Below are 21,171 nucleotides of genomic sequence, written 5' to 3' on the forward strand. Positions count from 1 at the left end.
ATTTTTCTTTACCCAGATGTAAAATTCCTACTGAATTTGAATTGCTCATGTTCCAAACGTGGCCCTTTTGCCCCCAAACAATCTGACAAACCCATGCATGTGGGGTATCAATGTACTCAGGAGATGTTGCTGGACACATATCTGGGTGTTGTGTGACCGCAACATATACCAGGAGCTGTAATTTCACACCTGAAGTACAAAGTATGTGAAAAAAACACCAAAAACAATTACTATCCCAAACTTTGACAAGGGTTGGTGGTAGGATTAGTGCATGGAAAGGGTTAAACTATCAGCATCTAAAATACCCTGGGGTGTCTAGTTTTCAAAAATATATGGTTTGGTGGGGTAAATTTAATTTGCTGGCTTCAAAGATGCCCCAAATACCACATAGAGACAGAATTACCAGATTCAGAGAAAAATGGTTTTGAATTAGCAAAACGCTACTTGTACTTATTGCCCCATAACGTGTAGAAGAAAGCAAAAAAACATAAAAACATTGGGTATTTCTAAACTCGGGACAAATAGTAGAATCTATTTAGCAGGTTTTTTCAGTAGTTTTTTATGATGAATAAAAGATTTTTCAAATAAAAGTGAGAAAATGTGTTTTTTTTTCAATTTTTCGTCATATTTTATTATTTTTATTATAGGAAATTACATCATATGAAAAAAATTTTGGTGTCTGAAGAAAGCCCTTCTTGTCCTGAAAAAAACAATATATAACTTGTGTGGGTTTAGTAAATGGGTTAAGAGAAAATTACAGCTAAACACAAACACCGCAGAAACGATAAAACAGCCATTGTCACGAAGGGTACAAAAAGTAAAATCAGCCTTTGTCACGAAGGGGTTAAACTTGCTTACTCTTAATGGATATCTATTTAGAAAACAAACTAAATGGAACTATGTGACCAGTTACAATAGTAGAAAAACGTACAAATTTCGATTATTATAGAAGCAGAATTAAAAAGCTCTCATGAAAGGTTATGAACTGACTACTTACAGTGAACACAAGAAACATGGAAGTAACATTCCTTTTAATAATCAGCCATTCCGTTGGAAAGAGGATTATTGAGAACAGAATATTGAGAAAAGTGCAGGCACCCACAAGAAAGAGGATATTTGGAATAGAGGAAAAAGTTCTAAAGGATGTAGGGGAGAGAAATTAAAAAGCATATTTCTTCATTTATCTCATGCTATGTTAAAGCCTCCCGAGATGTCTTTAATTTCCAATTAGAAACCTAGATGTTTTTCTTTATAGATGCTCAAAAATCATGAGAAACGTTCCAGACCATTAGTCCATCCAGGTGTGTCACCTTCATGGGTAACAGGGAAAATAACACATAGTGTTACCTTTGAGTAATGACTATTATTGCCTTGGATTCTCTCCCAGGGTTAGACCAGTGCCAGTCCAGTAGAGGAAGCAGCTTATGTGTCCATTGCCAGCTCAAATATGCTGCATTAGAACTTTCCATGACTGAATAGGACCAAACGGCTGTAAGTCCTTCCGCAGATGATACAAAGGTCTGCAACAAGGTAGATCTTCCGGGTGGAACAAGTCAAATGGCAAGTGGTTTCAATAAATTACAAACCTCACCTAGAATATTGTGTACAGTTCTGGAGACCCCCTCTCCAGAACATTAGAACATAGGAAAGAGTTCAGAGGAGGGCTACAAAAATGGTAAGTGGTTTGCAGCATAAAAATCATCAGGAAAGATCTTAATATGTATAGTATGGAGGAATGACGAGAGACTTAATAGAAACATTTAAGAGTTTAATGGGATTTAAATGAAAGGGTCAGAGGCTTTGATGTAATTGATCCCTAAATCTAATAACTGGTTGTGCATCCCTTGGCGGCAACAGCTGCAATCAAACTGGCACTGAGTATCTTACATTACTGTGGAGGAATTTTGGCGTACTCTCATTGGTAGAATTTTCATTCAGCCGCATAGGAGGGTTTTCAAGCATGAGCTACCTTTTTAAGGTCATGCTACAGCATCTTAATCTGATTCAAGTCAGGATTTCGACCAGGCCACCCCAAAACCTTAATTTTGTTTCTTTTAAGCCATTCAGAGGTAGAGGTGCTTGGGTGCTTCGGATCCTTGTCCTGCTGCATAACCCAACTGCGTATGAGCTTTAGGCCACACATTCTCCTTTTCTGGTACAGAGCAGAATTCATGGTATCTTCAATCATGGCAAGTCGTCCAGGTCCTGAGGCAGCAAAGCAGGTACAGACTATCACACCACCACCACCACCATGTTTGGTTGTTTGTATGAAGTTCTTATTGTGAAATGCTGTGTTAGTTTTACATCAGATGTAACACCCATGTCTTCCAAAAAAGTTCCACTGTCCACAGAATATTAAAGATGTATTTTATTTTTATATCAGTGGTTTTTCACCTTGCAACTCTCCCATGGATGCCATTTTGACGCATATTGTGAAATCATGAACACTGACAGCGAGACATGCTGTTTTTTTACACGTTAGTCTTTTGTGATCTCCTGGATCCGTAGTCGATGTGCTCCTTGAAGGAATTTCGGTAGGCCGACCACTCCTACGAAGGTTCACCACTGTTCCAAGTTTTCACTTTGTTAGGTTCTATTTAGTTGAGGTGTAGATTTAACAGGGCTGGCACTAATCATGCCTGGATTTGTCTTGTCATATTGAACCCAATTATCAATTAAGTTAGGCTAATAGGTTGATTTAGTAACTAAGGGAGCAATTACATTTTCAAATAAGGCCAGGTAGGGTTGGATAGCTTTTTCGTTCTGTAGATGAAATCATCATTTAACTCAGGTTATCTGTATCTAATATTAAAATTAGTTCAATTATCTGAAATATCTGAAGTATAACAAGTATGCAAAAATAGTTGTTCCAGTGACTTAAATGGCCAAACTGTCACTGTAACACATACAGCAATATAATAGTGAGGATAGAGGGGAAACAAAGTTTTTCCTTATTCCAGAAAATTGTAAAAAATATCAAGAATAAAAAATAGAGATGCCCATGACATTATGAGGGTACTTTCTAGTAACAAGAGTGTAACTAACACTTCAATGGGCTCTGCACTTATCTCTGGTAATGAGCAGTGTAAACCATAAAATACTGTATTGGCTCGCATATAGGCCGCACCCGAATACAGGCCGCACCCTAAAAGTTTGGTGCTTTTTTAAAGAAAAAGTTTTGTAATAGATATGCTGCCACTCTGTCCCCCCCCCGAGATATGCTGCCACTCTGGCCCCCCCCGAGATATGCTGCCACTCTGGCCCCCCCCCGAGATATGCTGCCACTCTGCTCCCCCGAGATATGCTGCCACTCCGTCCTCCCCCCTCGAGATATGCTGCCACTCTGCCCCCCGACTTACCAGAGCAGACTCCCCAAATGTGAATAAGGAAATTTGCATTATTATTATTTTTTTATTCTCTGCAGCTCTAATATTAATTTCCTTTTAATTTATTTACTTTTCTCCGTATAACCTCTGTAATGGTCATAAAATTAAATGGCCTGATAAAGATGCTGCGCTGCAAATGTATCTCCCTCATACCAAGCAGGTATTATAATCAGAGCAATGATAACTAGACGGGGGTTGCATTATGCTAATTGTGTGGGTTGGGGAGAGTGGGTGTGGCTTTGTTGGCAGTGGGTGTGGTCTATAGTCAAATGTTGGCAGCTGTAGGTTTGGTACTACCTCCCTAATGTCCCTTCTTGACACCAGAATCCCTCTTTCCTCCCCAGATGTTAGCTCAGGTTTTGCTATAATCACACACACACATTAGCACATTGTATTATTAATAAAATGCAGTATGCGTAACCTAAATGCTTTTATGAATGACATAAATCACTAACAAAGTCCTATACAAAATTCCAGGTAAAGCCCAGTCCCCTAGCCACACCTCTAACCACACCCACTTAAACAGGCTCCCCCTTTGGCCTTGTGAAATACCGGAAGGCATGTAATATAGACCACGCCTACTTTTTCTCTTCTGTTAAGATGCCTAGTAAAAAGTAATGGATGTGGGTATCCCACCGCAAAAGTAGCTGCTTATCCGCACAAACTAGGACGCCTAATGCACAGCACCACACACTCACGCTGCTTGGGCTCCCTTTAATCACCTTGTTGTTTCTGTCCAGTAGAATATTTATATAGGTTAGCTACCTAGCAGGGAATAGACCCGCCCATTGGGTTTTTTGATTGGCTAAAATGTGTAGCTATTCTGCAATGATTGGCTGGTCCAGCTATCAATTCAGAAATCCATCCGGAGAGGGGCCGGGGATTTTCTCCTTGAGAAATGAGTTTGTAAAACATGATCACATTCATCAGAATGAATGAATGAACGAGAGAAGGGTGCATGTCCACGTGGGTAAGTGGTTAACGTTGATGCATCCCGTGCATGATTTACAGATAGTGTCATATGTCATGGATTCTACCTGCAGTGAAGTATATTGCTGCTGCCATAACACATTAGCAGTCTAGTGTGGGATATCCAACGGCAAGTAAGAACTGATCTACTCACCTGAGAATAAGCAGCACCCTCCTTAGCTCCACTGATTACCTCTCCTGTATCCAAACACCTTTATAAAAGGAACATCCCACCCAGCTTTAGTTTTTGTAAAAAAAAAATGCATTTTAGCCTATGTTGGGAGATTGATGCATGCAGAATAACATTAATCACTTTTAGGAATTTAGATTGAACTAAAATACACTTTTTATCTGTTATGTTGAAAATATACTGAAAACATTTTTTGGTTTTCCTTATTTTAAGTAAGCTTCATGAATTCAGATTAATATCACCTACCATTTTTGTATGGCTATTTTTAATTAGAAAAATAAAACTTTTGCATGATGACAAAAAGAAATGCGAAATCATCTCCATTATTCTTTTTAATGACAGCACACGGAACCTGGATTTCCCATTTTTATATTTTATTGTGTGTGTATATATATATATATATATATATATATGTATACCTAAGCCTCTTTAATGTATCAGTTTGTCTTAGTCTGTCCGTTCTAGTTTTATCAGACCTAGTTTTATTTACTGTGAATTCATCGCTGTCATTACAAAGCCCAGATCTCATGCTCTGCAGCAGAGGTAGCCAACAGGTACGTCTCGTCTGTTGAACAACTCCTATGATGCTCAGCCAGTATCAAGGCATTGTTTGTGTGGCTGGCTTTTCATCAAGGATTTGCCTTTGGCTACCACTGCTTTAGAGTCAAGCTTAACCTCTGTGCAACTTAAGGGTTAAAATCTGATTGTAGCTATAGAACGCTTCCATTACTAAAGAGCAGCATTTTTTCAATAACATTTTTTTTTATTAATGTAATTAGACAAAATAATATTCCTTTTTTTTCCTCTAGCAGATCTCAATAAATGCTAAGATGATCATGTTCTGACTTTCTCCCGTGATGGTTATCCCTATGAGCTGAAGGGGAATTCCCATAGGTATGAATGTATGGATATGCTGCCTGCTTGGTTTAAGACGTCATCGCTTACAAGACATACAACAGGTAACATGTGGAAAGAAACACAATTTAAAAAAAAAACCCCACAATATAAAATGATAGATTAATAAAAATATTGTTAATCCCTAAAATACCACTTTTTTTCTCAATACTTTTTCACAGTAGCTCTGGAAAAAATGTAATTAATCGTATATAGCGTTCATTATAACAAAGGGTGGAAACTATATATATATATATATATATATATATATATATATATATATATAAGCTAAATGATGAACTTATACAAAACTACATTTTAGATTGTGAGCTCTTGTGCCAGTTATTTTTATGGTCATGTTTGACACTTTGAGCTTGTTTTTCTTCTTTTTTTTTCTATTAGCAGGTATGTGTTTTATGGCGTGAGTTACTCACATGTAGATTTAGATTTTTGTGAGAATAAAATTGCATTGTATAAAGAGCGGGTTACGGTCCGAGGTTCTGCGTCGCTGTTGACGTCCTTAGTGTTTGCATATTGTGTCGGGGTGAACTTCCATTGTCTCGTCTTGGAAAGCTTTGTTTATAGTCGTAACATGTAAACACTCAAGCCCTGTGTCCCCAGATCTATTTCCATTTAAATACAGACATAAACACTGCTTTCGCTGCCCTTAAAAGAAGTGCTAAGACACGTTAACCTATCCATACAAAACCTTTCTAAAGGTCTTCTAGCTCTCTGCAAAAAAAAAATCTACATAGCATTTAGGAGGAGAATAGCTTTCATCAGCCTTACGGGAATGGAAAAGAGGAGGGAGGTGATCTAGAAACTGCCTGGAAGTTTTTTTGTGAATATACTGGGGGCTGGGATATCCCTGCTCCTCCTTCTCCTTCCATTCCACACGCCATCAAGGTCTGGGAGAGTGCAGAATTGTGTAGCTTGATCCCTGGAGTAAGGGACACTTCTGCAGGACAAATCCCAAGTTGGAAGAGGACCTCCAGGCAGACAATCCATTGGTGAGCAACTAAGAGGAACGCTTGGCACGGGGGCATCGTAGAAGTATGAAAATGGGGTCTCTTATGTCTTCTGCTGGTAAAAGTGATGCAACTTGGGGATTCAGAGCGCTAATTTAGTATTTGCTTTTAATTGAGTCGTAGGAGGGCAGCCTGCTAGAAGGAAGGAATCTGATATATGTTATTCGGGGCTAAAGGTAAAGGAGGAAGAACGTATAGCTTCACCTATACTGTGACCAATACGGAATGATCGGTAGTGATGAGTTACAAAGGGCTGTGTTGCTTAACCCACTATTCTCCGTGTAACTGCTCGGCACACAGACTCAGAAGACATAGAAACACATTCTTTATATCTGTCATTTATGTATGGGAGAAAGTGGGATTATTATTTTATTTATTTTTTTAAATATATTTTTTGGAAAATTAATAATTCTAGTATTCTTTGTTGTAGTACTAAAAAGACTACTTGCATCCCGACTTGTAATGGTCTAGAAACATGACAGGTTGTTCGATAAACTTGCGCTCTAATATAAAATTATTGGCTGTTCATTTTGGATGATTATGAATCAGTATTAATGCCATTTTTACAGCAGTTTCATGTGGATTATAGGCATTGCAGTTAGTGTAGGGTTGGAAGGATGGCAACTTGTGCATCTTTAAAAAAAAAAAAAGGGGTATTTTTTTTCTTTTTATAAACCATTTTAACCATTCTTTAATTTTTTTTTTCATTTATACATATTTTTATCTATTCAAAATAGCCAGAAAGTGTTTTTTTTTTGTTTTTGTTTTTTTTAAAACAAACTGCATAAAAAAAAATCAAGATGTAAAATGAGTCAACTTGATCCCTCCTGCCAAAAATGACGCTCGTTTAGTTAAACGATATTCCTCTGTTATTAAGAGGCCTAACATTCCTCATGATAATTAGGTAACCATCCTTCAGTGAAAAGAATGTTTCAGTGGTTATCTTATCTTTCAGATGGAGAGAACTTGTATTAATGAAAAGGTTTAGGAAAGTTATTGTGCCAGCTCTCAGATCCGGTGGGGTTTGGTGGTGGTTGGGGGGGGGGGGTAAACCTGATCTTCTTAGTGGATAAGGAAAGTGGGGAGATAGCCATGCTTGTTTTAGTACAGTGTTCAATGTTTTAAAGCATTTGATACCTAATCCTGGCAATACATGGATATCTTGGGCTACCAAATGCTTAACCCCGCTTAATCCCCATGCTTTAAGAACATACAATTGGTTACCTATGTCGCATTGCCAGGGAACGCAGAACATGTGTAGTATTGCTACAATGTTGTTAAAGGATTGGGCTGTACCTTATATTGTGGGTTTTTTGTGTAATTCCCTAACATTGCTTCAAAATCAGTTTATTAAAAGAATTACTTAATGAGATTTGAGAAACTGAATAAGTCACAAGATTATACTTCAAGCTTGACCGGTTTGGCCGCGTGTGATTGAGTTGGCCATGCGGAGCGATATGTACTGCAGACATTATGTTTTGCAGGTCTTTTCTTCCAAAAGGGCGTATTAACCAAAAATATGGAGCAAGCTCACAATTCTGCAAGCGTCAAACTCTCCATAGGTGTAAACGTAACTCCCCAAAACATTATCAATAATAAATGTTTTTGGAATCCCATGAAAGGACTGAACTTCAACAGATTCCACATATGCTAATGGAAGGGCCACGAGTGGTGGCTTTGGGAACTCCTTGAGATGGATATGGTCTCTATTATACTTTTGTAATTTAATTTGTAAAATAGGGAGGTTGATTTTGGGATTGTTGGGGGCACTGTAAATAACTGCTTACCGGAATCCAAAGACATGGTAAATCATGAGACTTTTAAGGAAGAAGGTGAGATGGATCTCTACATTGACCTTGCCTTAAGCAATGCAATGTGTGCCAGGGCAGATAATTCCAAGGCTGGCCTTGTTGGCAGATTAGCCAGTGTAAGTCTTAGCCCTAAAATCTACAATTGTCAAGTATTACACCTAACAAAAAATGAGTTTGAAGGGTTCTCCATATCCAAACGCATAACATTTTTAATCACTTATAGTCATATGATGGCTGTTGCTCTGTAATTGGCAACATAGCTTTGCAGACCCTGGGACCCGTGAAGTGCATGTATGACTGGTCATCAATCTTTTATTTTTTGTCTAAATTATTATTTTTTTCTTTTTAGACATTTTTACGGGCAGAAGACCAAGCATGAAGCCTGCTCAATTTCCCATCTCAGCCATAGTTTTGCTCCTTTGCATTTCTTGGATATGGCCTGTCTTGAGTTGCAATAAGGCTCTCTGCGCAAGTGATGTCAGCAAATGTTTAATACAGGTAACGTGGTTTCTAATACTCCTATCCCATACCAACAAAGACAATATATAATGCATTTGCTCATACGTTATTTAATTACATTAACTAAGAAGGTTATGAGTGACCAGCTCACTGGAGTTATGAAATGCAGACTGGCCAGGCTCCAAAATCACTGCTCTGGCAGAAAATAGATGCGAAAGAAGAGAGAGAGAACACGTATACCCGAGCCATGAACATTCGAAATTGTAATGGTATTCCGATTGATAGCATTCTTGCGTTCTTACAGCTTGAAAGATCCTTCTCCACTTAGACAAAACAGTCTTTGCAGATAAGCCTTGACAGATCTGTCATTTTGTTCTTCTCTCTGAATATTTAATCCCCTGAAAGCAAAACACAAACTTTTTAAGAAGCATTTTTTGTTTCTATGGCAAGAACCTATCAATACCGGCTTTTGTGTCACATGACAATTGTGTTCCTGGCAACAACAAAAAAAGTGTGAATAAGACAAAGTTTTACATGATGAATGTGACAGTTTAGTGTCTCATACGCTGATTTAATGTGAATTCTTTATTTGTAAGGGGAGGGTAAAGCCAGGACAGAGTGCGTAGATGGGGATTATGATGAATCTTTCCATGCGTTTCCACTGGAGAGAAAAACTAAATAATGAATGTAACGGTGACATTCCTCAATAAAGTACATATGATGGCCAGATTGTACTATTAAATAATTATTTATGGGAACAATTTAGTTACCCACCGGTATTAGGAATTATTTTCTGTAATGCTGTATCTACTTACAAACTAGGTGGAACAGCAGCTTTAATTACCACTATTACAATTACAACACAATTACTACCACAATTTCTATGGGCTTTGCCATGCTTAATGCAATTGATGATGACCTTTCTCAGGTTGATTGTTGGCTAAAAAGGTAAAAATCCAGCAAATTGAGTTTGATTGGATTTTTCACTTAAAATAAAATAAAAAGTGTGTGGGGACTCGTTACCACTTGTCCACATTACCAGAACAACCACCCATGGATGCTAGTGTTGTTATGGGGCATGTGGGGAGCTGGAATGGAGATCTGTTCTTCAAAAATACTGACTTCTGTTGACTTTTTGCCTCCCTGGGTCTGTTCGGGGAGGTCAGAGGATCTCACCATCCAGCCCATGCTCCCCACTGCCTGCAAAAGTGGAACAGTGGGGTGGCTACCTGGGACAATAGGACAGAGCCCAATAATAGAGACTGTCCTGTGAAAACAAGGACTGTTGGGAAGTATGCAGGTGTCAAAGGTAAATTTCATTGTGGGAGTTGCGAAACACCAGTTGTTTTAAAAACAAATCTGTTTTAACTAAAATGTATAACTTAGACATAAAGTATTTGCCATTTTCTTGCCCATTCTTCCTCCTATTGGCATGTATTTCTCCCTCAAGGTCCATAGAGAATTTCTTATGAATCAACCAGGTTTCTGATGTATGATCCTATAAAAAGCCACCTCATGTTTTCTCCATGTTCACAATATGGCGTATTTTTAAACTCTGACGTGTTTGGTGTTCTGCACATTCACAAATAATTTATTTCCCAAGGACCTGTGAAAACCTCTAGTTCTGCCAAACCTCTTGCAGAGCTGGCCTGTCAACTTCTGATTGCAAACAAAAGGACGCTGGCATAAGCCAGGGCTCGACAAATCCCAGTTCGCCATGGCGACAGAGAATTTTGTCCTGGCGCCTAGGTGTTTGTCAACCTGTTACATGTACATGCCCAGGAGTCTGAGCAGACCAGCACAGCCACTCCGAGCCCCCCCCCGAGCCTGAGATCACTCCCACGGAGTGATCCTGTAGGCTGCAAATGCGGTTGCAGGAAATCCAGCAATCGCGTTTTCAGCTGCCACAGGCAGCTTCAGGGAAGGGGGTTGAGTGTTGATTGGGTCCCCACACAAGTGTGGGGACCTGACCCAACACCCCCCAGCTGCCTGATCGCTCCATGAGAGCGACAGTGCAGCGTTAACCCCTTCAATGCTGCGATCGCGGCATTTAGGGGTTAATTCCCGTTTTGTAAGGGGCTCTGCTGCTGGCACCAGCAAAAACGAGCCCCCACGAGCCCTCTGATGACTCCTGTATGCATGGAAGGAGAGGGTTCTTCGGTCTCCACATGAGTGTGGGGAGCAGCCCCAACCCTCCCCTGTTGCCTGATCGCTCCATGAGAGCAACAGTGCAGTGTTGACCCCTTCAATGCCACAATTGTGTATGACACATTTGTGGCATTGCAGGGGTTAACATTTGTCCCCACAAGCTTGTGGGGACTAAATATCAGGCAATGCTGTGCTCCAATGGAACATCAGCATTGAAAGAGTTTAAAAAAATAAATAAATAATAATAATAAAAAAACAGCACTGACCTGAAAGTCCAGGGTGCTTCCAGGTCAAATGCTGTGAGTTTAGTAAGTGGGCTGATGCTGATGAGATCTTTGCTGGCGCCTAGATTCACAACAAATTTGTCAAGTCCTGGCATAAGCAACACTACTACGTGAAATTAAACTTTATTTTTCCTTGAGCATCAGTGCCATACGGTCTGAGACAGAAAGCATGTGTCAGGAAGTGATTGGCAGAATGGGAAGTAGTTTTTTGTTTTTTTCTGAAATGCTGAAACTCGACTTTTCATATAACTATGAAAAATAAAGTTTAATGTCACTTTTAAACATGAAAGTCTGATGTATTCAAAGTATTAACTAGTAGACCAAATTCTTTGTTTAATTGATGATGATAATAAATCAGTTGACTCGTGACCTTCCGTCCCACCAACCCCATTCTGTGATAGCAATGATTAGTTATCTAAAGCAACCATGGAACAGTAAGCTTGTTTAAGTAGGGCCTTCTTTACCTGTTGTTTCTGTAAGTCAAATTGATATGTTATATACTACTTATGTCCTGTCTGGCCATTGTACAGCACTACGGAATATGATGGAGCGTTATAAATCAATTAATAATAATCTTCCTTGCTAGTGAAAAAAATGTTTGATTTTCTGACTAGTTTGCCTAATCTAATGTAATGTAGCTCACCATTGTATTATATAATATTTATTAAATTTTCAGTATCTGGATATTTAGCTCGGTGTGGGTTTTTTTTGTTTTTTTTTATAAAACTTGAGATGCTCCCAAGCAGCAACGCACCATAGAACAGGCTGTGAAGTGGAGATCTCTTCTTGATGAGCATTTTAGATCTTTGTTTTATGATCTTCTTCTTATAATAATGAGATTGAAACGTTCATTAGTTTTTTCAGTTATTGTGTTCTTTTTTCTTTTGTTTTTGAGTCACTTGGTCAGTCCAGGCCATTGCATGTGTTTCTTGATAGTCTGTTCACTCTTTAGTTTGTTGGCGGTCATTGTTGTTGATACACCTATTCTCAGCCTTCAAGCATGTCTTGTTTATTTTACTATAGTGTTCATTATCAAAAAACCCTCAAAACGCTAAAATATAACCGCAAATAGTGGGCGGACATATCATAGTATTATATAAAGGTAAAGCAAACCATGACGAGATACAATTTGTGGCTTGAGTAAGACATTCCATTGGGTTTAGCAGCTCTGTCTTTATTTGAAATTAATGAACTGTCACTTTGTAATGAATTTGTCAGGCTTGTCCACGCCTTTAAGACAGTGTTTGCAGAGACAGTCGAATTACTGGTAGCTCTGTCTGACCATTGTTCAAAGGCAATTAAGGACTTGGTGTGTAAACAGCGGCTTAATTACTTCCTTTTGTGTGCAATTGCAGACTTTTGTTAGACTGTAGATCAGGAGTCTCCGCATGGTGAGCACCATGACTGCAAACAGGAATAGTTAATGTGACAGGTTAACCGAGATAAGAGCCTCTGAAGAGAAAACTCCTACCATATTTTTTATTACTAGTATCACTGGATTTCATAAATATGTTTTTTGTATTAATCAGTACTGTTTTTGTACAATGCTTCCGACAGCTACATATTAGACATTTGTATGTGTTCTAGCTCTGTGAACTTAGGCTAGTCTACTAGAAGAACACTTGGACAAGTCTACTAGAAGAACACTCCTTATGATACCTCCTGTGGTAAATCAATCACCCAGACATATACTCAGACTAATGAAACTTTATGCAGGGAAGCTTTTCATTGGACAAGCAGGACTTCATTAGCATTGCCATAAAGAATCAGCTGAGTGTGGTGTTTGAGCAGGGGAAGCAGCTTCCACATCTACAGATAGGTTTAGTTTATTAGAGCAAAATGAAATAAACCATGTTAATAACTAAACTAAACAATGATAATCTGTATATAACATTGTATTCAATTCTCAAAAAAAAAAATAATGGGACTTCCTCCTTAAATTCCATCACTTGAAAGGCTCGTGTCTGTGTCTTTGTAAAGGTATGCTACTCAATCATCAAAAACGTCCATCCCTTACCACTCAAAAGGAAGGAACAAATTGTTGCGTATGTATGGCTTTCGCTCAACATATTCCCAGACCCTGAAACCATATCAAATAGCCCAAGACCCTTCAGAATATCGAACATTCCATTGCCCGTAATAAAAACTGTACAATTGAGGTAACCACAGTTGTATTGTTTTTATATAGAGCAATATAACCACTAAGAGGAATGTTTTAGTGAACCCTTGTTAATATTTCCTAAAATTCAGGGTGGACACTTGGAGTAAGGCTTCCATGGTAGGGTATCTAGACACTTTTTAACCTCTTATAAAACAATTCAATTGTTCAATGAAAGTAAGATTTCCAGAGGTATTCCCTCAAAGGTTTCTCTGAAAATAAAACCCCCTTTAGTCCCATTTAGGTTTTGTCAGTCACTCTATTAAAAGATGACCAGCTGAATAAAAAAATCAAAAACAAAGAAACCTACCAAATGCCATCAACAACAATTTTAAGTGTCTTACAAGAAAAACATGATTTTAAAACAAATCCACCATGCTCAGGAGTTAACTCTGGCCAAACCAAAAGATGCCCTATACTTCCTTCCAGTTGACTTAAGGTGGGAGACATTCTTCCAAACATTCATTCATACGTTCATTTTAATATTTTGACATTTTGCCCATAGCATGGACTCTTCCAAACATTAAAAAAAAAAATGTGCTAGCTTTTGGAATGCGTTAGAGTGTAAAAATATCCTGGTTTTAATGGCTTTTGAATGCATTTTTTTTTATTGACGTTTCTTACTCCTTTTTAATATTTACTTTTTTTCCAGCATTAGTGAGATTTAGGTCTTGATCCAAAACACACATAAACATGGAGGTTTTTGTAGGATGTTTCTGGCGAACTGGCATCGCTCATCACACTGTGCAAATTTGATTTCTTCCTTCCTGTTCATATAAAGCAGTATAACGGGGGAAGAGTAAATGTGCAAGGTGCATAATGCCGGACAGAGCCTGTTTAAATGAGTGCCATTGTTCCTGCTGGGGCAAACTGCTAGTAGGGGCAAACTAATTAGAATACCCACAGTGTGTATAAGGTGTAGGTACCCAAACCCCCCGATGAGTGAGTGTAGCATACATGTTGGGTTATTGAGTAAATCAATGCTTACTTCTGATCTTTAATGTGTAAATGTTTCTGAATATACTGGGGATTAACTTCAATTCTTTCCTTTTTCTTTATTTTTTATTTTTTTTTTAATTTTACCAGTTTCAGTGACTTACATAATGATCCTTGTTTCGGCAGGAGCTATGTCAGTGTCGACCCACAGATGGGAACTGCTCTTGCTGTAAGGAGTGTATGCTCTGCCTTGGCACGCTGTGGGATGAGTGCTGTGACTGCGTGGGTAAGTGATCGCCACAAATGCAGAATCACGTATAAGAAGTCACATGTCTAAGCTGAATATAGAGATCCACACATCAGTGGTGTAGATTGAAGCACCTCCATGTCTCTTTTGGATATGTTTAGATTTTAAAATTAAAATGATGTTTTTTAAGTGCAAAGGTTCTCTGTACATGTTCTCATCAGTGCAGGTACCGCACACTATACCTGGGAACTTCTCATGGTGGGCTACTTTTAGGAGGAGTGGCTTTACGAGGGAACAGGGCTAGTAATGCAGGTGGGTGGAGCTTTCTGTACACTGGGTGGGGCTAGTCCCTGACATACTTAAACAGGCTGGGGGTAGGTGGGACCAAACACCATTCCTCTGTCCTGAGAGAGAATTAAGTGCCCTGGAGACCTGGGGAATGAGTGCTTCATCTGGAAACTCTGGGTCAAATATGGAGCATCTCTAGGAATGCTTATCAAATAGCACTTATTCAACTCTCAGTAGGCAAAGCAAGCAAACCCTTACCTTTCTGAATCAGAGGGTATGTGTCATACATGGCATACCTGTGATCCATGGAGCAAACCGTAGATTTTCCAATGTTCTGTCAAAGTGAGATCCAAAATGGTGCTTCTTGGCAGCTTCAAAATACTACTGATCAAAGATGCTGACAACAGCAAAGATGTTTTTGATTTAGCACCTCCTATATTGTGTTTCTCCAGAAAGCACTTTCCAAATGCCTGGTGCATAAATAGACATTCTAACACCTACACACAGCCTCAGAACCCTCAATATCCAATAATTACACCTAAGCTACTTCTTAAATTGGAACACCAGATCCCTTGGCTTGAGTGTGACAGCTGAGGCGTCTCTTGTATCAATGTGGAAATACATGCACACAGCTGACAAGGAAGTGTGCCTGGAGTGTGTCATGCAGCATTTTAATCGTAGCTCCAGAAGCATTTTATGCGACTAATTTACCCAATCGACATACCTGGGAACTTTCTGGCTCTGGCTACCCATGGCACCCTCTTGCAGGATGCGGGTAGGAGGTCCCACTGACGTCGTGGGACACACGCTATTGTTGGAGGGGAAGTGGGCTGAGAGTGTGACGTGACGCCATGCTGCTCCCGCAACCAGGAGTTTCTGCGTGGTGACCCACAGAAGCGCCGCTTCTCTCTAGTGATTAGGAGACTACAAAGAAGCTGTTATTACTTCTTAATTTAAATATCTATTCTGTAGGCTTCAAAACCTGAGTACAAGAGATGTTAATACTGAGAGGCTCACACTTGGCTTGTTGTGATGTTTCGCTGATTTTCTGGAATTTGTGTGTTTTTCTGTGATTGAAGGCAGGTGGCACAGACTGAATGCCAGACTTGTGCACACCCGGTATGTACAGATGTTCAGAGTGGAGAGAGAACATATAAAAAAAAAAAAAGTTTCACTATAACTACAGTCCAAAAAGAGAGACTTTAGTGTTTTTTCTTTCTGCTCATGTAAAACACTGGATGGAATTTAGTCAAAATATGTAAATTGTTTTGAAACTTGCTGCCTGCAATTAATAGTGTAAATAAGGCCAGATGGACCCATTGGCCTCGACCCCTACCCTTTTAATTAATGCACTGGCACAAATTTAAACACACATTCTCACGCTAACACACACACACACACCTAACGCTAACATACAATTACACATACAGGAGGTACTGATGCAGTTTGTAAGATGTGAGGACCTTTATTCTGTTGGCAGTTGTGAATCCTCTGGGAAATTGGGTAATGCCGTGTGTGCCTATCGAGTGATGACATACTGGTCAGAAGCAATAAAAAACCCAGCTAATAAGTGTATTTTGTCTCTGGCAGGAGAACTTGGATCCTTTCGCTGCCAGTGATCTTAGTTGAATGACTTTCTTTATGTAGAAAGGAAAAACACATATTGGGTACAAAAGCTCAGTAATCCGAAACCATTAGGAAAACAGAAATGTTTATATGGGATTTCTTAATGCTAATAATATGAAAAACAGTCACTAGTGGTTCCACATGACAGGTGTGATTTGAAAATGACTGGTGCAGAAGATGGTAACATTATTGACCATTTATTTTACGTTCTGCCTTTACTTTTGACCATGCATTGTTAGGATTCAAGGCATTATGCTTGCTAAAACGGTGTGTTTTATTCATTTTCATTTACAAAATAAGTTTAAATTGTATTTTTGGGGAATATGCAAATATGAAATATAAAATTTGTATGTTTATGTTTCTCAAGGAATGTGCAATCCAAGGAATTACAGTGATACCCCACCAACCTCCAAGAGTACCGTAGAGGAACTTCATGAACCCATTCCATCCTTGTTCCGGGCACTGACGGAAGGAGACACCCATTTGAACTGGAATATTGTGTCCTTTCCTGTAATAGAAGAGCTTTCGCACCATGAGAATCTGGTCTCCTTCCTGGAAACTGTGAATCAACCACAACCCCAAAATGTGTCTGTTCCTCAAAGTGGTTCTCATGTGTCTCATAGCAGCGAGAAAGGTATTTGCCTTTAACTCAGTTAGACCTTCCATACAGATCTTGTTCTCAGCATGTTTACTATTTTGACCGTTGGCAAAGTAGAAAGTATTGTCCTTCACCACCAAGAGACTAGCTTTTTTCGTTCGTGCGTAGTGTGGGTCGGGATATCAAGAATCTGGAAGCCTGAGACCTTTACTTCATTTTACCTTGGTTAGATCACCAGGGATGAAATTTGTTTACGTGGAATCCTGGAGGTGTAGATGATTTTTGCATAGGACATCTAAAACCCTACCATTGGCCATGGGCATCCTTGGGAACTCTCTGAGTGTAGTCTGCTTCCCTGGGTTAATGTCTTTTTTTATCTGGGCAGGGGACAGTGTTTGGTCACCCACATATTCTGGTTCCCCACCAAGTAAAGGCTGGGGCTAGTCCTGCACCTGAGCTCATCTAGAGTGCTGTGTCTAGCTAACCCAGGGAAGTTCCTGGGCATGTTCATGAGGCTGCCACTTCTAGTCTATAGTCTATATAGTCATTTAGAGATGCTGTGCAGCGTAAAAGTAAGGGTTTAAATGTTGTGTTTCAGTATAATTACTCAATATGTTCAAAGTTCTGGCAGGTAAAGTTCATGAAACTTTTTAACAGAACTTCTATCATCATCTGCAGCATTATCTTTCTGGCAGCAGTGTTGCATTGTAAGTGCATCCCTTTGAAACTAACATTTTATTTTTTCTATACTATGAGAAATGGCTTGTCCCTCATCATGGATAGTTGCTTTACAGTTCCGTAATTTGGGTTCAGATGATGCTGCTCACTTTAGTGCTCCATTCTCCTCCACTAGCTTCTATGTACTAGGTTTTGCTCTCCATTAACACACTACTTGTAACAAATAGATTTTTAGTTTCTTAAACCTTTATGCTCTCCTATCAAAAACGCCACACGTATATGTGCCAGAATCCACCAAGATATGATCCTTCTCTTCTGAAAATCTGAAAATGGCTAGGCTGTTATCTCAAACTGGGGTCAATATGCTGGTGTAGTAGTCCAAGTGGTGGCAATGGGGGTATCCCCTACCTATTCTTAGTTTGAGTAAGTCTTTGTATAAACCATTTAAATCTACACAGTTTTTTAAAAGTGCAAAGAAATTTCAAGATGGCTTTCTGCTTAGGATTTAGATTCCACTAGCACAACTACCATTTCAAGAAAACCTCTTACCAGCCGAGTAACAAATTGTTAGTTATCATTCTGCAGCTCTGATTTAATGTACTCATAAATAAGATTTAGCACATAAGTAAATTAAGTGAATTTATTTCTCTTTTTCCTTCCCATGGTATGAGAAGCACCATCATGCCATAGATGTGCATGTAGAATTGAGATCTTATGTTGCCATCTCAATGGTTTATAACATTCATTGGGATACTTTCAGCTGTGTATCCCTTAAAAAAAACTTGATATATCCCTTATTCATTAGGCATTTCTTTGATCTCTTGCAAACCCCATGTATATATCCCTAGGCTAAGAACACTTACAGCTGCTTAATACGTCTTAATATGGAAATACCGTATCTGCATACATTTATCGTTACGCATTCAGCTCTGACTTAACTGAAATGCTAGCATACGGTACCAACGGCCAGCCTACCTCATTGCGAGTGATGTTTGGACACCATTGTGTCGTTCGTCAACCATAACCAATCATGTATTAATTATTACAACAAGTTAGTCATATATGCAGGTTGGGTCATCATGCTATTGCTTTGTCGGTACTCGTTGTGAGTCCAGGCATACCTATGCCCTGATACAGCCTTGACGACTTGTTGATAATTTTAAAGTTCCCATGGAAAAATGTTATATACAATGCTCCATACTGTGATTTTATTTAACGTTGACAAAAATTATTGTTATTTATTTAAATTTATTCTGATAAGCTTTATCTGCAGACTTGGAGACTGCTGTTATAGGCTACTATGATATTGTGGGAGACTTTCCCTGCCCAAATTCTGCTTTAGGTTTATGTAAATAAAACATACCTATTTCCCCCCTAAATCTCCTTAAGAAATATTTTTCTTTTATCCATAAACCATGCATTTTTTATTCTATCACACAACTGTTAAACCTCCCTTTTTCATACTCATCTCTGTTTCTCTTACATTCATCCCATTTCCCCACCAACTCCAAGCTCCCTTTTTTTCTGGGAATGAACACCTGAACTGGAACCATCCTAATTTAACCCCAACCCTACACATGACAGGCCTGTGATTCAGAGATGATGTCATTAGAGGATAAACGCTTCATATAAATGCTGGAAGTGTGCTTCCTGTTTCAGCATTGGCAGTGAAAGAAAAAATAAACACTGGGTTACTCAGGAAAAAGAGGAAACTTTTATAAGTTCGCGCCCGTTATACAGGATCCCAAACTGGAAATAAAGCCAACAAGCATATTTGTCAGTATGTGTTAGCCACCCTCGGTGATTTGGCCAAAGTTAGTTGGTTTGGCAGGATCTTTCCAATTCCATTGATGATTATTTAATTATAATTGTTGCCTACATAAATATAAAGCAGTGGATATGGTGTATCTTTTAATAGTTTGTCCCCTAAACAATGTTTAGAAGCTACCACTCATTCCCATAGACATGTCTAGAAATGTCCATCAGGCACCAGTGAATTCAACAAGCCTTTTCATAGACACTTGTGTATACACTATTATTCCCATATGTTAAAAGACCGTTACAATGCTCTGTACACTGGATAACTGCTTCATCACTTATTGACCACTCAATGCAAGCAGAGTGCTAGAAAACAAACAAAAACAGAGAGAATGAGCTCTGGATTATACGTTTCCAGACCGCTGCCATCGCTTTCCAAAATACTCGAGCAATGCAGCTCTATCAGAATTTTTTGTGCCTCACCATTACAGCTCATTCCCTTTAGGTGCCCTCAAGAAAAACCTACCTGCCCCTTCCACCAGACCTACCCCAAAATCAAGATATATGGCTTTCAAGTACAGATATTTAGGGAAGGCATGTTAAGGGGGTATACTGGAGGAGGGGACTGGGGTCCTCAGTGTCCCTGCAGAGACTGGGCTCCTTATAGCAGTACTGGCAGCACTGACTTCATGGCGGCCCTGGGCACAGGCACTGTGGACCCAATTTTAACACAGTACCTAACAGATGCAGGATACCTCAAAAAAATCATACTGTAGCCCTTGCTTCAGGTTTTGCCTAGGTATCTTCCATATTGGGTTCTGAACAAACGTTAACACATTAGTTGGGAGGGGAACACTTTTATTAGTATTATTTCCATCTATGTTCAGTACATAAGTCTCTGCAGTTCCCTACATCAACAAAAACAGAACATGTATGTACATGTCTGACATTCACACGTACTCACTTTTCATAAGGTAGTATTTTTTTTATGTCCGTACTCCTTTTAATGTCTGATGTGTTTTAGGTGTTTGCTTGATTTAGTTGGGTATTGACAAGTGTTGGCCCATGTGTATTTTCAAGATCTTGTTCATAGGTATAAATAATCTCTAAAAGATCTGACATTCAGGTGCTGTTGAAGACCAACTCTTCAAACGAGTCTGTTGTTGACCTATGTTCCAACCCATGCTAACCTGCTTAATTTCTTCCTCCTAGAGCACATGTGCACTGTGGCTTATTTTGATGACTGCATGTCGATCCATCAATGTAAGGTTTCCTGCGAGTCCATGGGAGCATCGAAGTACCGGTGGTTTCACAACGCCTGCTGTGAATGTGTGGGACCAGAGTGTATCGACTATGGCAGCAAGACTGTCAAGTGTATCAACTGTATGTTTTGAGGGTCCTCTCCTTGGACACGTTCTTGTAACCATATTTTATATTGCCTCTTCTGAAGAGGTCTACTACATGTAACAAAATACCACATTGTTATCTCTTTGGCAGTGAAGGTGATGGAGAAACAATATATAAACAATAATGGAGAAACAATATAATAGTTGCATGCCAACTCAATTTGCGGAAAGATCACTAAGAATTAGATGTATAAACACTACATTTTTCTTCTTCTCTGTGCTTTGTTTCACAATATGTATGTTTTATAGAGAATGTAACATGTTCCATATATTTTGGTAATTCCCTTACATTATTGTTTAAAAGGTT

The 21,171-nt window shown here is 39.0% G+C and overlaps 1 protein-coding gene across 1 annotated transcript; it reads left to right on the top strand.

Moving 5' to 3' along the window:
* The first annotated feature begins 8,653 nt into the window (after nt 1–8,653).
* On the top strand, nt 8,654–20,852 carry LOC149279548 (twisted gastrulation protein homolog 1-B). Its single transcript, XM_089501066.1, has 4 exons — nt 8,654–8,776; nt 14,450–14,549; nt 16,792–17,058; nt 20,671–20,852. The coding sequence occupies exons 1-4, from the start codon at nt 8,654–8,656 to the stop codon at nt 20,850–20,852; spliced, it is 672 nt and encodes a 223-aa protein (XP_089357192.1).
* The last annotated feature ends 319 nt before the right edge of the window (nt 20,853–21,171 follow it).

This window comes from Sceloporus occidentalis, unplaced genomic scaffold (genome assembly GCF_023333645.1).
Source record: "Sceloporus occidentalis isolate IW3139 unplaced genomic scaffold, rSceOcc1.0.p SCAF_162, whole genome shotgun sequence".
Classification (NCBI taxonomy): Eukaryota; Metazoa; Chordata; class Lepidosauria; order Squamata; family Phrynosomatidae; genus Sceloporus; species Sceloporus occidentalis.